Below are 14,546 nucleotides of genomic sequence, written 5' to 3'. Positions count from 1 at the left end.
CCTTGTTAAGGAGGCTTGTTCTTTACCTGGTCATCAGTGAGAATCCAATGAAGACTTTTAAAGGTGTGGTGGGATAGGGGAGCCCTGGTGGTGCAGTGTGGTTAAGAGCTTGGCTGGTAACCAAAGGTCAGCAGTTTGAGTCCACTAGCTGCTCCTTGGAAACCCTACAGTTTCTACTCTGTTCTGTAGGGTCGTTATGAGTCGTAATCAACTCAACGGCAGTGGGTTTGGTGGGGTAGGATATGGTGACAGATTCAACATTAAAAAGAAATAATCACTACAACAGATGCCTGTAGACCAGCAATGAGACTGGCAGGGATCAGATAAAGTGGAGGTGGGGCCAAAGAGAAGTGAATGAACTCTTTAGGTGTGTGGGTAAGGGCGATGTTCTAATACCTATTACTAGTGATTTGGCTGGGGGGTAGGTACATGGATAGGAAACTCATTTGACTCCCATGGCATGCAGAGGCACATAATATGTGCCTAGTATTTCCTGAATGAATGAGTTAATAATAGAAACGTACCTGCAACAAGTCCTAAGACATATTCACTGGCTATGTATTACGTAGTTAAATCGTCCTTTAAATTCAATATTGTTTGCAGTTAATTTTCCTAACAGGGCAGCTAACCCTATTTTATAGAAGATAAACTGTGCTTTCCTTAGGGTATTCAAACACGGAACAAAGTGACTCAAAAGCCTTTATCATGATGAGTGAGTTACGGTGATAACATTCTAGCAGTGAGAAGGCACTGTCAAACTGTTTATGCACACAATTCAAAAGTTATAAAACGTGAATAAAATATCTTTTGAGAGGTTAAAATACTCCAAGATGTTATCTCTGTGTCAAGATAATATATAAGAATGCCACTATTGTTATGTGCTGTTGAGTCGATTCCGACTCATAGTAACTCTCTAGGACAGAGTAGAACTGCCCCATAGGGTTTCCAGGGAGTGGCTAGTGGATTCCAGCTGCCAGCCTTTTGGTTAGCAGCCTGAGCCCTTAACCACTGTGCCACCAGGGCTCCCGAGAATGCTACAAAATATAATTAAATTCATTCCAATATTTTCTTTCACTTAGTTTATGCTGGTGTGGTATATGAGCAGTTCTTTTCACAGACCTAAATTTAAGCAGGTTATATGTTGTACCACCCCTTGTTTTACATCACTAAAATTAAAAAAACATATTTTCTAAATTCTATAAAAATCTTGTGGCCTTCTATTTTGGAAGGAGCATTGAAGAACCTGCCAGAAAACTTCTTTTGGTGTTATTTTACAAACTTATGATTTGAAAACGATAAATTCACAGGGCAAAAGAAAAAGATTGCGTATAGCAAACACTGTCCTCTAAGTTTAACTAAGTCAGGGATTTAGTAAATACGCATTTGATGTGTTAATAAATGCAAACTTTGGATTTAAAGGGCAAGGAACAAAGAAGTGAAAGTTTGAGGAAAACCCATTTGCAAAAGGACAATCCTGTTAAGTATATATTTGCATCTTGCTTTCTGCAGGTGTATTCATTTTTATTACACTATATTAATAGACTTAGTTACATAAAAATAAATACAAAAAGCAAATTTCCACTTTTTCAAAAGGTTTTGGTTTGGGTAAGTAGTCATCTAATTTTGGTCTTTTTTTTTAAGGAAAATTATTTAAAAAGAATGAAGGTAACATCTAAAAAGTTTCTAAATGACACATACTGTAATCATTCATCTTTTCTTAAAATACCACACAAACTGACACTACAATGCTTTTTATTTTAACAATGTAAGGAGGGTGAGAAAAATAGGAGATGGGGAGATAGTATGTGAAGCGTGGTGCATACTAGATACCACCCCGTCTTCCTGCACCACATCCAAAAGCTATTAAATAATTTACATTTACAGTACCAGAACACCACCAAAATAATTGTTTTATCAGGGTCAAAAAAATACAGTGATTATGAGTGTGCCGTGACCAGTTATGGAATTTTACAGGTAACAACTATGGTCAGCAGTCCAACGGTGTGCACAGTGCCTTCAATTAATGCACTTGAGCATAATTTACATTTCTGGCAGGATTCACACCCCCAAGAAAAGGCAAAGCTAAGCATTTCATTTCTACATTCTAATCTCTGGAGTCACAGAGCCCAGTTCAAAAGAAAAGTCACAGTGGATAAGAGATGCATATAAAAAATACAAGGTGTTCTTTTCAAATCAGGAATCGTGGGACTACATTCATTTCTTTTACAAAATGCTATTTAAAAAAGGACGGAGAATCCAGTTCATGTTATGCTACAGCCTTAGACAGTGAATAAGCATATTGCATGGTTTGGTAGTCAGTCTTCAGGCTTCCTTTCATTTTCCCCCGTAGCCTCAGGTTCCTTTAGGGTGAAACATGTGAGTCCTGAACAAACATATAAAAATGCATTTGCATCTCTCTTCTTGAATTCTGCAGACTTCAGTCTGCAAGTCATATATTCTACCATCAGTGACCACAATTTTTTCTTTAGCTTTGTACACCCATTCTTGTATAACAGTGCAATGCACAAATGTACAAGAAAATACTGGTTTTAATCTATACAGTTTCTATAATAATTATGGAGTAAAATAAGTTAACTTTTCTAATGAAAGTTGCTGACGGGCAGCATACATCTTTATTTTACATTTTAAAGTCTCTGCAGGCATCTACTTTGGTTAGTTATCAACAATTGTAACATAAGCACTGATCAGAGAACTGAGCAGCATTCCAATAACGTTAACAGATATATTATTTCTTTTGAAATACTGGGAAAGTCCAGTTTTAAAATATTAAAATGTTCTAACATTTATACACTATGAGGAGTTAGAGCTAATAAAATAAAATTTTTTCAAAAATAATCTTGCAGTGCTCTTTTAGGCATGCTTTGAGATGTTATCAAACATCCATACCTGGAAAATGTGAGTATCACATATCCACACATCCCAACTCACACACACATAATTCCTTATAGGGACCAAAGAAACAAAAACACCCCAACCCTTAATCCACATATTGAAAAATCAATGGTTTTTGCAAATAAGTCTTTTCTGTGTCTATCTGCCTGGATGTTCTTCGTGTAGATGATGGATTACGCTTACGACCGCTGGAAATCCAAGCAGCTCTGCAGGTCCTCAGCTAAAATAAACCAGCCTTGATTTCAGCCTCATTTCACCTGCTTTACAATGTCTCAGTATTAGAGGCCATTATTGCAAGCTTTCTTGGAATTCTTTTCTTTCTCCTCAGAGTAATTTACGCATCACTTTTAGCCCTTTTCTTTCCACCTAGGTTAAGTAATTAAAAAAATTCTTCATACACTTATTGTGGGAGGTATTGGCAGCTGTGAAACAATTAGACTTTTTTTCCCTTCAGATCTTTGTTTTTGAGATTCTTACTTTTTTAGTTTGATACATTGTGACATTAGTTACAATACAGTTGTGGATGCTGCCAGAGAAAGTTATCAGTGAGTTGCAAGCATTCATAAAAGGTGCTTGTTCATACTGTTAATCATCTTCAGTTTAGCTTCTTTCCTAAATGCCTGAAGCTTCTCAGAATCCCGTGCTCACCAAGTTTCCAATGGGCTTGGCTTGTGCTAGAAGTTGGTATGATTGCACTGTGCGTAGAGACTCTCTTATTTCTAGATTAAGTTCCATCAGTTTGTAGTTGGCTTCAGACATGTCCTGGTTAGAGCCTATAACTGCAAAGCTTCCGGTTTGGCCCAGTGTCTGATGATGGAAATATATGTGTAACAGCGTCTGCACGGGGTCATCGTCACAACTGCCAAATATGTCACTGGGCCAGAGAGTTCTGAAAATAGACAATATTTTTAAGACCTGACACTAAATTATCAGTTAAGATTACATTTGAGTGAATATCTATAACAATAAAAAATTTCCTTGAACTGTGGAACTATTTCAATATTTGAGCAAATATACTGCTGAAAGAACTGCTGAAAGAACAATCTAAAATTAGTATCATTTTAGTGTAACTGTAGAATATAACAGTCACATTTTCATTTCACGAAGACATGATATTGAACCATTAAACTGAAAACCAAAACCCAACTAAATGGCCATTAAGTAAACTCCCAGTCTAGGTATAAAGACAACACCTTTAAATCTTTTCATATTTTACCTGAAAGCTTTGACTTGTGCTACAGCTGATATGAATTCCTTATTTTTCAAAGTTTCAATTAAAGAATGGATGGCAGTTTCTATGGTAGTTTGGGCAGCCTTGGATATATCAATTTCTTCAGTTTCTGAAGCAGATTCAGCTTCTTTGAGAATACTTTCCAGCTGAGCAAGTTCCTCTGACATGTTGATGACCTAAAACAAAACAAAAAATGTTTTAGCCTTTAAAGATTAATTTGTATATTCAGTTAAAAAAAAATTTTTTTTAATTGGCTGCTAGAATATATCTGATTGTAGTATTATTTCCTCTTAAAGGTTATTTACAAATGTTAAGCTTAGTGCATAAAGGTAGTTAATATTTCTAGTTCTCTACTCTGTAGGAATAAGTGAATTATTTCAGCCACCAAACTAAGTATTCCTGATAAAGCAACAAGTTGTAACAAATGTTTATATTGGTTTTAACATGTGGTTAGTAAAAACACATTTATTGTTATGGGGGGATCATGGAAAATTTTTTGACAGTAATGAATGATCTCTACATATTTTAAAAGGATATTTAACTAGGGTACTTACATAAACCACATATATTTTATAAACACATATAAGAAACATATAAATGTATATATATGTATAATATTTATAGTTTTTTTTTTTTTACACAGATTTAACAATTTAAAAAAATTATTTCCCCAGTGATAGTTTTAGTATCAGCAGATGACAAGGGGGAAAAAGACTAGTCACTGCCTTTGAACCTATACATGAAATGATTTCTAACATTCAAAGTGTTTTTAACATGTTTATTCTTGTGTGCATTAACAGAACCACAGAAGTAATATGTGGACAAGATGTCAGGGGACTCCATAATACAATTTTCTGTCTTCGTTGAGTTGATGTGCTTTACTTGACTTGTGAGTCAGGCGATCTGTTGCTGCTGCTGAGACCTTCAAGGTCCAGAAACCTTTTAAGACTGTTAGATATCTGCTGTCTTATTTACTGATACCAAAAAACCAAACCCACTGCTGTCGAGTCTATTTGGACTCACAGCAACCCTACAGGACAGCGTAGAACTGACCCATAGAGTTTCTAAGGAGTGCCTGGTGGATTTGAACTGCCAACCTTTTGGTTAGCAGCTGTAGCACTTAACCACTAAGCCACCAGGGTTTCCTATTTACTGATAGGTCCTGAAATAACATATTAATTCAAAAAAGATAATTCATGGATTAAAAAAAGTGATTCACTGTAAGTGGCTTTTGACTTAAGCTATTCTAATGCTGGATATATGTATGTATATATATTTTCCTTTTCTAGAATCAATTACTGATGCCTAGTACATCTGAGATTTACCTCTGCTTCATTTTTTATTGTATTTACTTGATTGATAAGTTTACAGTAGGCCTGGAACAGAAGCAGCAATTGAAAATGCAGTTTGTATAGCCTCCGGCAGAGCTCCAGTTCCTAGAAATAAATAATATCACGTTAAATTTACGTGTTATTTTCCCCACGATATTTGACTAGACAGCATATTTTCAGTGACAATTAATAAATAATTACATTAAGATTTTCTTGGCTTTTTTTTTGCAGTAAGCAAGTTAATATGATGTGAAGCTGATGAAAGGCAGATGAAAGATGCTTTAAAGACTGGATTAAAATCAAAACATTAATGATCACTGTTGGTTACATAATTCATTCTTACTGTTAAGCACATTTTCACATTAGATACAGAGTGTTTCAATGGGCAATATGTAGGATGCTTTAAAAAGCATTCACTGTTATTTACAAATTTAAATTTACAATGAAAAGAATTTACAAATGCATAGGCTTTTGCCCATCAAGATGTGTATTTCACTGCATTTAACCAGAAGTGCTTGATACAGTACAATAAACTGGATAACCTTTTACCTAAGAATAGTCTGTCTTTAAAATAGATCCATCTTTCTAAAAGAAAACTGCTCTGTAACTTCATTGGCAAGAGACTATGAAATTAACATGTGCACTTTGATTTTTAAAATTAAGAATTTTAAAAGGAGTTATGTTAGTAATAGATTTTGAAAAAGACAGTTGCTAGTTGTACATACTAATTATAAAATTTCATTTTTTTAAAATAGGGCCAACATTTCATAGATTAGGGCTATGCGAAACTGAAGTACACGCTGCTCTTACAGTAGTCCATGACAAAACATTGCTAGGTCATAAGTGGACAAATGGCAGATGACAACCAGTTTGTCTGACAAGGTTAAATAGTCTATAAATCAAGACAGGTCACTTACTGCTAGAATTTCCATTTGCTAAGCAAGAAGGTGAGCAGGTCATAAAAAAAAAAATACAAAAGAAGAAAAAGACCAAGAATTAGTATAAGAAATCATTTTAACTAGGGTCACAGATGTCCCAGGCAAATTGAAGAACATATATTTATACCCCAAAGGAAAATTTATGATGCTCTTTCCAAAATAAAACTTTTTAGACACTTACAACAATTCAGGGTGATTTTAACTCTTTGGGAAATAACAACTCAGTTATATTTAGGCTATGGTTTATTTCTGTGTAAAAAGCTACAAAGAGTAAAATTAAACCACTAATGTGATCTTGGGAAAAGAATGACTTTTACTTAAAACAGCAATTGCTATAATGTAGCTTCTAGAAGTACTTTTTAAAGTTGGTTTTTCTAAACAGTTTCCCCTAAAGAACCTTTTCACATTTATACCTATCAATTTAGAAGGGATTTGCTAAGCAAAGGTGAACTTTAGCTCTGCACAGTTTACCATAAATTACGTGTATATTCATTCAATAAACATTAGTTGAGCACAATCCAATGCCAAACATATTAGCATATTTAAGGTTTGCATGTCTGAGGTTTTATTTTATTTAGTACTTAGAGATTAAGAACTATTTGGAGTTTTAAATACTTCTTCTTATCTATTAGAATAAAACAGAACTGACTACTGCATGTATGCAGTCTCCATTTTGGAATGTAATGAAAAAGAAACCAGCTGATAAAATTCATGAACACCAAACTATAGGAGGTAACACAAAGTAATTCTGTAGCTCAGAATTACCAGAAATTACTCTAAATATGCTAACAAATAGTATTTTTTATGGAGTAGCACACCTATGTATTTTAAAAATTATTGTTTAGTATACTGAAATTTGCATGTGTAATCTCTTTTCACTTATCCACAAATATTCCAGAAATGTTGATTGCTTCTTATACAAAAGACTCTACTGGCGCAAAGGGACAGATAGCAGACAGTGTTTAAGAATGGCTCCCATCCACCCCCCTCTCAAGGGGCTGGAGATGAAAGGTGAGATAAAATATCAATAAATAATTCCATAAAAAACATACACAGTTTTCAGTTTTCACTTAGAAAACCTCAAGATATGAAACTGACTTAGATTCTTGGAGATGGATCTTATTTTCTTCGAGGTAGCAGGGAACTAAGAAATCATGTAGTCTAATTTTACACAGGAAAAAAAAGGAGCTTATATTTTTGCTGAAAGCCATGCAGTTAAACAGTAATAAAGACAGAATTAGAACCAAGGTCTAATGCCTCATTTCTTTGTTCACACAGAGGATGTGACAATTAGCTTCCCTGTGACAGCGCAGGATTTTGAGTCAGTACACCTAGGTTTGAAACTTGGTCCTGCTATTATTAACCGATTTTACACAGATTTGCCTCTCTGAGCCTCAGTTTCCTCATTTGTAAAATGGGCATAATTACAGCATCTACTTGACAGAGTTGTAAAAGCAGAGAAAATGTATGTGAAATGCTTATTAGCACAGTGCCTCAAAAACAGTTAACGTTTATTGACAGTATAGTATTATTTCTGAGCATTTCAGTTTTTTAAAAACTCCAAAGTATTATTATAATAGTACAATGACTTTTAAGGTGACAGGAAATCTGTAACAATGTAAGCGAACTGAAAACCCCCTGAACTCTGACGCCAAATGCAGAGATCGGTTAGTGAATGACTGCATTTTCCTTCATACAAAGCTGCACTCCTCTTCCTGAAGGTCTTAACTGATCCCCATCTAACCCAATATGCATATTATGTATGTGCACTTTTCCCTAGGAAAATGTAGTGCTGTTAGTTTCGATGAACTTCATAGTAGAGAAGAAAAAGTCTGAATTTCTTCAATCAGAATTCTGCCTTTAGAAAGGCTAACTGTAATTTACATAATATTACTCTTAGCTTTGCTTTCTTGACCAGACAACTTATCTGCAGAATACTAATGCTGCACACATTTTTTTTTTTTCTTTTTAAGAGGCAGATGCAGCTAAAATCATCCTGGACTGTCCAGATATCCATCAAGCTTATCTAGTGAACGTTATTAAACTTCAGTCACAAGCTGGTTGTTCATTTTTATTAAAGTGAATTTTTCATTACTAAGCCACTATTTTGTTGAACCTAACTTGTACAAAGATTGTTCTGATAACCAAAATAAAAAGTTTTGCAAATGTTTTTTTTTTATTTCTAGGAATATCAAATAAGGACTTTTGAAGACACACATTGTTTTACATGAAATAGAAATACAGTAACAACAAAAATAAGAAACTTACCTCTGCATCTGCGTTCATCCTATACATGTCTTCTTTGGCACCAAATGTCCTCTTACAGTTGTCTAACCACTAAAGAAATACGTAACGGTAAATTTTAATATAGCAACTGTGTAATGCACAATGAAACTGGTAATATATAACAGCCTGTACATATAAAGTAGCCAGCTTACAAGTGAATTTGAAGTTTTAGGATTGGTTGTTAGACACAGAATTTCGTCTCCATTTGTGCCTAAGCATTTACAACCAAAGTTGGATGGTATTAGCCAATACTAAAAAATGCACACACCCTCCTGTCAGTTTACTAATGAAAACAGCTTAAATGTCTTCTAGGGATTTGTGGCACTCCATTCTGTAAAGAATATTTTTCATATTGCAGGTTTTATTGGAAATCTCACAGCCTATACCTGACCTTTATTTAACGTAAGATGGGGAAATGAAACATGTGCTTCGCTCTGGTCAATTTAATAAAGGCACTTACAGAGAATTAACCAGTTCCGTTTGCTTATCAGAAGTTTAATTCTCAGAAGACTGGTGTCAGTTTTAATGAGTGAAACAGAAACCAAGATCCACTTTAAACCTTGTTTTTCTTTCTTTTTGGACAGCAATGAACGACAGACATGTTTATCTCCAATGAATGTTAGATACAGAAACCAAACGTGGCTTTTCCTTATCCAGGGGGCTACTCATAAAATTCAGGGGCCCTTGGTGGCACAGTGGTTAAGAGCTACTACAGCTGCTAACCAAAAGGTCAGCAGCTCAAATCCACCAGCTACTCCTTGGAAACCCTACAGGGCAGTTCTACTCTGTCCTATAGAGTCACTATGAGTTGGAATCAACTTGATGGCAAAGGGTTTTTTGGTTGGTAGCACACTGGTTAAAGTGTCCAGCTGCTAACCAAAAGGTCAGCGGTTCGAACCCACTAGTTGCTCCATGGGAGAAAGATGTGACAGTCTGTTTCCATAAAGATTACAGCCTTGGAAACCCTATGAGGCAGTTATACTCTGTCGTATAGGGTCACTATGGGTCAGAATTGATTCTACGGCAGTTAAGTTATACTTCTAAAATTGGATACTTTATTTAGAGTACATTTTTTTTGGTCAAATAAAAATAAGAGCATTGTGGTATTGTGAAAAGGAACTCTGGAGTTACAGGATTTCCAAGCTGATATAAAAGCTAAGAGCCTTCAAGTTAAGGTCCTAAATTTTGACAGTTTGATATTACTAATATTATCGGTCCTTTTGACTCCCTAGTTCTTTTTTGTGGTGTATTAATGTACATAAAAATAATATATAAGAAATCATTAGGACTTTGAGAAAAACTGTTAGCTACATTAAGTTTGTTCTTTGAAAATTAGTATTAGATACACATTTAAAATTCTCAGTTGTAGCTTTTTACATGCAAAGAATTAAAATTAGACATCTCAGTTATTTCAAAACAATCTCTGTTGACCGATGTCCCTTTTATCCCAGTCCCTCAGACTGCACTGACCCTTAGGCTATTTGCTTGACAGCATCTCTGAAGAAAAACATGTTAAGCTTTTCTAGTGAGATGGTTGATAGCAGCCGTTGTCAAAAGCTATCCAGCAGATTTATTTCAGCAAAATGCAGCTGACATCTATCATGGAATTTATATATTAATCTTTATTCATATAAAATGTTAAAATGTTTATAAACTTAATTACCATCACTATAATCCAGTCCAATCTGTCCAAGTATACTAAATTTGAAAAGAATTTCAATTATTTAGTGGCCTATTCTTATTAAATAAAATTTTTAATAATGTGTGCCTAGTGATACGCCATTTTTCAGCACTATGCAACATAATTATTTATAATTTTTATTCTGTCAAAAGAAAACCCCCAACTCTCTAGTTTCATGGCTATGCACAGGCCTGAAAAGTACAATTTCATACCTTTCTAGTCAGTGCATACAAGACACAGTGGATAGTTTGTGCATAGAACACTCCTCAATTCACATCTAATCAGTCTTCCTGTCTTCTTTTTTCACTCAAAGCTAAAATGAAGATTAAAATTTAACTGGATGGTACTACTTCTGACCATGATGGAGCAGCTTGTATTAGACTAATTCTTCAAGAACAACTATAAATGTGGAATACCATCAGCCAGGACTTGAGGGGCTAAGACCTCAGAGAGAAGAAAGTACTTACATGAGCCCTACATTTATCCTCGTTTCTACGTCAGGGGTATTTGTCTATTCATGTCCTTGGGCATAGAAGCTGAAGAGAAAGTGGTGACTTAGAGTTTGTGGCTTATGGCTTTAATGGGCTGAGAAAACAGGGTTATCAAAGGTAGTGAGGTACTGACAGCCAAGATCCTGGAGAAAAGGGAACTGCAGGGAAATGAGCCCAACAGTCTGTGTGCAACCTCCCCTTGCAGTACTTGCTGTTCCTATGTTTATCATGTGCAGAAAAGGCTAAAAACCACGTGGCAGCTCTGGGAGGCTAAAAAGGTAAGGAGATTTTTTCTTATCTTATGGTGTTGGGGAAATAAAAATTGTTCAATTCGGACCAAGATGGCAGGGTCCTGGTAAATACCTCAGGCTTTCACTTGTGATCCTTAGATGGCTGTGTCCTGATAGTAAGGCTAAGTAGAATTGGACCAGCTCTCACAAAGCCTGGAGTCAACTCAATCCCTGATATACCCTTCGTCTGGCTGTAAGTAGGAAATTAAGTCTTCTCTAGAGAAAGATATCATCCAGAGTTTTTATAGTTTTTCATGAACAATTTCTAGCATTCCATAAAAACTGACCAGGCATGCCAGAAATAGGACCCAAAAACAGAGTCAAGAGAAAAAATGGACACTAGAAAGACTTACAGGTGTGATTCAGGTATTGGAGTAACCAACGGTGAACTTGAAATAACTATGACAGTATGTTCAATAAGATAAATGAAAGCATGGGAGAATTACACCCAAGTTGGAATTTATAAAAATAAGCAAAGGGAAATTCTGGAAATGAAAAGTACAGTAACTAAAATTTAGAGTTTCTTCTGGTCTACAGTCATATGATGACTTGTCTGGAGTTGGAAGTCCCTGGCACGCTGGCTGTCAGCTGGGATGCCTTCATTCTCCTCCAAATCCTTTAGTAGGCTAGAGGTCAAAAAACAATTTTCTAGAGTTTATCCCAATCTACAGGAGCCCTGGTGGTGCAGTGGTTAAGAGCTACAGCTGCAAACCCAAAGGTCTGCAGTTTGAACCCACGAGCAGCTCCCCGGGAGAAAGATGTGGCAGTCAGCTTCCGTAAAGAGTGAAGCCTTGGAAACCCTATGGGGCAGTTCTACTCTGTCCTATAGGGTCATATGAGTGAGAATTGACAGTAATTTATTTTTATTTTTAATCCCCATCTACACTTCCATCAGCATGATGGCAACTGCAGAAAGTACGATAAGCCTCTAAAGGGCTAGTCTTGGAAGCTGCACCACATTTCTTCTGCTAAAGTTAACTGTTCAGAGCAAGTTACAGATTTAAGAGGTGGCGAAAATGAGAGCAAAGTCATTTATGTTGCAAAGTCGTGTGGTCACAGGGAGGTGGGATTCATTGGGACCATTACTGTAACAATCTACCACAGCTTCTAGGATAGGCAAAGATTTCTTAGGACATGAAAAGCACTAACCATACGGAAAAGACTTCTAAGCTGGGCTTTTTTAAAATTACCTTTGTTCATCAAAAGACACTGAGACACTAATAATGTAAGCCAACGAGAGAAAAAATATTTTTAATACTTATATCAAATAATGGGCTTGTATTTAGAATAAAGAGATCCTCCAAATCAATAATAAATACACAACCCACTTACAAAAATGGGCAAGGGACTTGAGGGTACAATTCACAAAATAAAATATCTAAATGAAGACATCTATATGAAAAGGTGCTCAACTTTAGTCACCAGAGAAATGCAAATATTATCTTGCGGTACTACCACAAACCCATCAGAACAGCTAAATGAGAAGAAATTGGCAATACCGACTTATCAGTTGGCAAAGATATAAAGCAACTGTAACTCTTGTATACTCTTTTCATGGGATAGTAATTGATACAACCTCTTTTGGAAAACTGCTTGGCAGAATATATTGAAGTTGACTATGAAGTTGAACCCATGACCCCAAAATTCCATTCCTAGGTAGATTTGGCTCTCGTGGACTTGATTTTCAGAGCAAGTATATCCCATGATATATGAGTTATATGAGTATATCCCACCTGAATTTAGACACCATCTCAAGAATAGATTTGACGCATTGAACACTAGTGACCGAAGACCAGACGAGTTGTGGAATGACATCAAGGATATCATCCATAAAGAAAGCAAGAGGTCACTGAAAACATAGGAAAGAAAGAAGAGACTAAGACGGATGTCAGAGGAGACTCTGAAACTTGCTCTTGAGTGTCGAGCAGCTAAAGCAAAAGGAAGAATTGATGAACTGAAAGAATTGAACAGACGATTTCAAAGAGCCTCTCAAGAAGACAAAGTAAAGTATTACAATGACATGTGCACAGAGCTGGAGATGGAAAACCAAAAGGGAAGAACACGCTCGGCGTTTCTCAAGCTGAAAGAACTGAAGAAAAAATTCAAGCCTCGAGTTGCAATAGTGAAGGATTCCATGGGGAAAATATTAAATGATGCAGGAAGCATTAAAAGAAGATGGAAGGAATACAGAATCATTATAGCAAAAAGAATTAGTCAATATTCAACCATTTCAAGAGGTGGCATATGGTCAGGAACCGATGGTACTGAAGGAAGAAGTCCAAGATGCTCTGAAGGCACTGGCGAAAAACAAGGCTCCAGGAATTGACGGAATATCAATTGAGATGTTTCAACAAACACATGCAGTGCTGGAGGTGCTCACTCATCTATGCCAAGAAATATGGAAGGCAGCTTCCTGGCCAACTGACTGGATGAGATCCATATTTATGCCTATTCCCAAGGAAGCTGATCCAACTGAATGTGGAAATTATAGAACGATATCATTTATATCACATACAAGCAAAATTTAGCTGAAGATCATTCAAAAACGGCTGCAGCAGTATATCGACAGGGAACTGCCAGAAATTCAGGCCTGTTTCAGAAGAGGACGTGGAACCGGGGATATCATTGCTGATGTCAGATGGATCCTGGCTAAAAGCAGAGAATACCAGAAGGAGGTTTACCTGTGTTTTGCTGACTACGCAAAGGCATTCGACTGTGTGGATCATAACAAACCATGGATAACACTGCGAAGAATGGGAATTCCAGAACACTTAACTGTGCTCATGAGGAACCTTTACATAGATCAAGAGGCAGTTGTTCGGACAGAACAAGGGGATACTGATTGGTTTAAAGTCAGGAAAGGTGTGCGTCAGGGTTGTATTCTTTCACCATACCTATTCAATCTGTATGCTGAACAAATAATCCGAGAATCTGGACTATATGAAGAACGGGGCATGAGGATTGGAGGAAGACTCATTAACAACCTGCCTTATGCAGATGACACAATCTTCCTTGCTGAAAGTGATGAGGACTTGAAGCACTTACTAATGAAGATCAAAGACCACAGCCTTCACTGTGGATTACATCTCAACATAAAGAAAACAAAAATCCTCACAACTGGATCAATGAGCAACATCATGACAAACAGAAAAAAGATTGAAGTTGTCAAGGATTTCATTTTACTTGGGTCCACAATCAACAGCCATGGAAGCTGCAGTCAAGAAATCAAAAGACCCATTGCACTGGGCAAATCTGCTGCAAAGGACCTCTTCAAAGTGCTGAAGAGCAAAGATGTCACTTTGAAGACTAAGGTGCACCTGACCCAAGCCATGGTATTTTCAATCACATCATATGCATGTGAAAGCTGGACGATGAATAAGGAAGA

At 36.2% G+C, this 14,546-nt stretch overlaps 1 protein-coding gene across 11 annotated transcripts in view; it reads right to left on the bottom strand.

Annotated features, from left to right (window-relative positions):
* Nucleotides 1-1,500: 1,500 nt before the first annotated feature.
* The window catches only part of FRYL (FRY like transcription coactivator), a 272,999-nt gene continuing 259,953 nt past the window's right edge, over nucleotides 1,501-14,546 (bottom strand). For 9 of the 11 annotated variants that reach the window (XM_064285836.1, XM_064285835.1, XM_064285834.1 and 6 more), the window contains 5 exons: nucleotides 8,682-8,750; nucleotides 6,393-6,410; nucleotides 5,470-5,580; nucleotides 4,130-4,320; nucleotides 1,501-3,802 (listed from right to left, as the gene is read on the bottom strand). In XM_064285836.1, coding sequence (XP_064141906.1) covers nucleotides 3,544-3,802; nucleotides 4,130-4,320; nucleotides 5,470-5,580; nucleotides 6,393-6,410; nucleotides 8,682-8,750 — 648 coding nt within the window. In that variant the 3' untranslated portion in view covers nucleotides 1,501-3,543. The remainder of the gene's footprint in view (nucleotides 3,803-4,129; nucleotides 4,321-5,469; nucleotides 5,581-6,392; nucleotides 6,411-8,681; nucleotides 8,751-14,546) is intronic. The other 2 variants (XM_064285841.1, XM_064285843.1) reach the window with 1 other exon arrangement.

This window comes from Loxodonta africana, chromosome 5 (assembly GCF_030014295.1).
Source record: "Loxodonta africana isolate mLoxAfr1 chromosome 5, mLoxAfr1.hap2, whole genome shotgun sequence".
Classification (NCBI taxonomy): Eukaryota; Metazoa; Chordata; class Mammalia; order Proboscidea; family Elephantidae; genus Loxodonta; species Loxodonta africana.
Note: the sequence above shows the minus strand (reverse complement) of the source record. Positions and strands in the feature narration are given on the sequence as shown.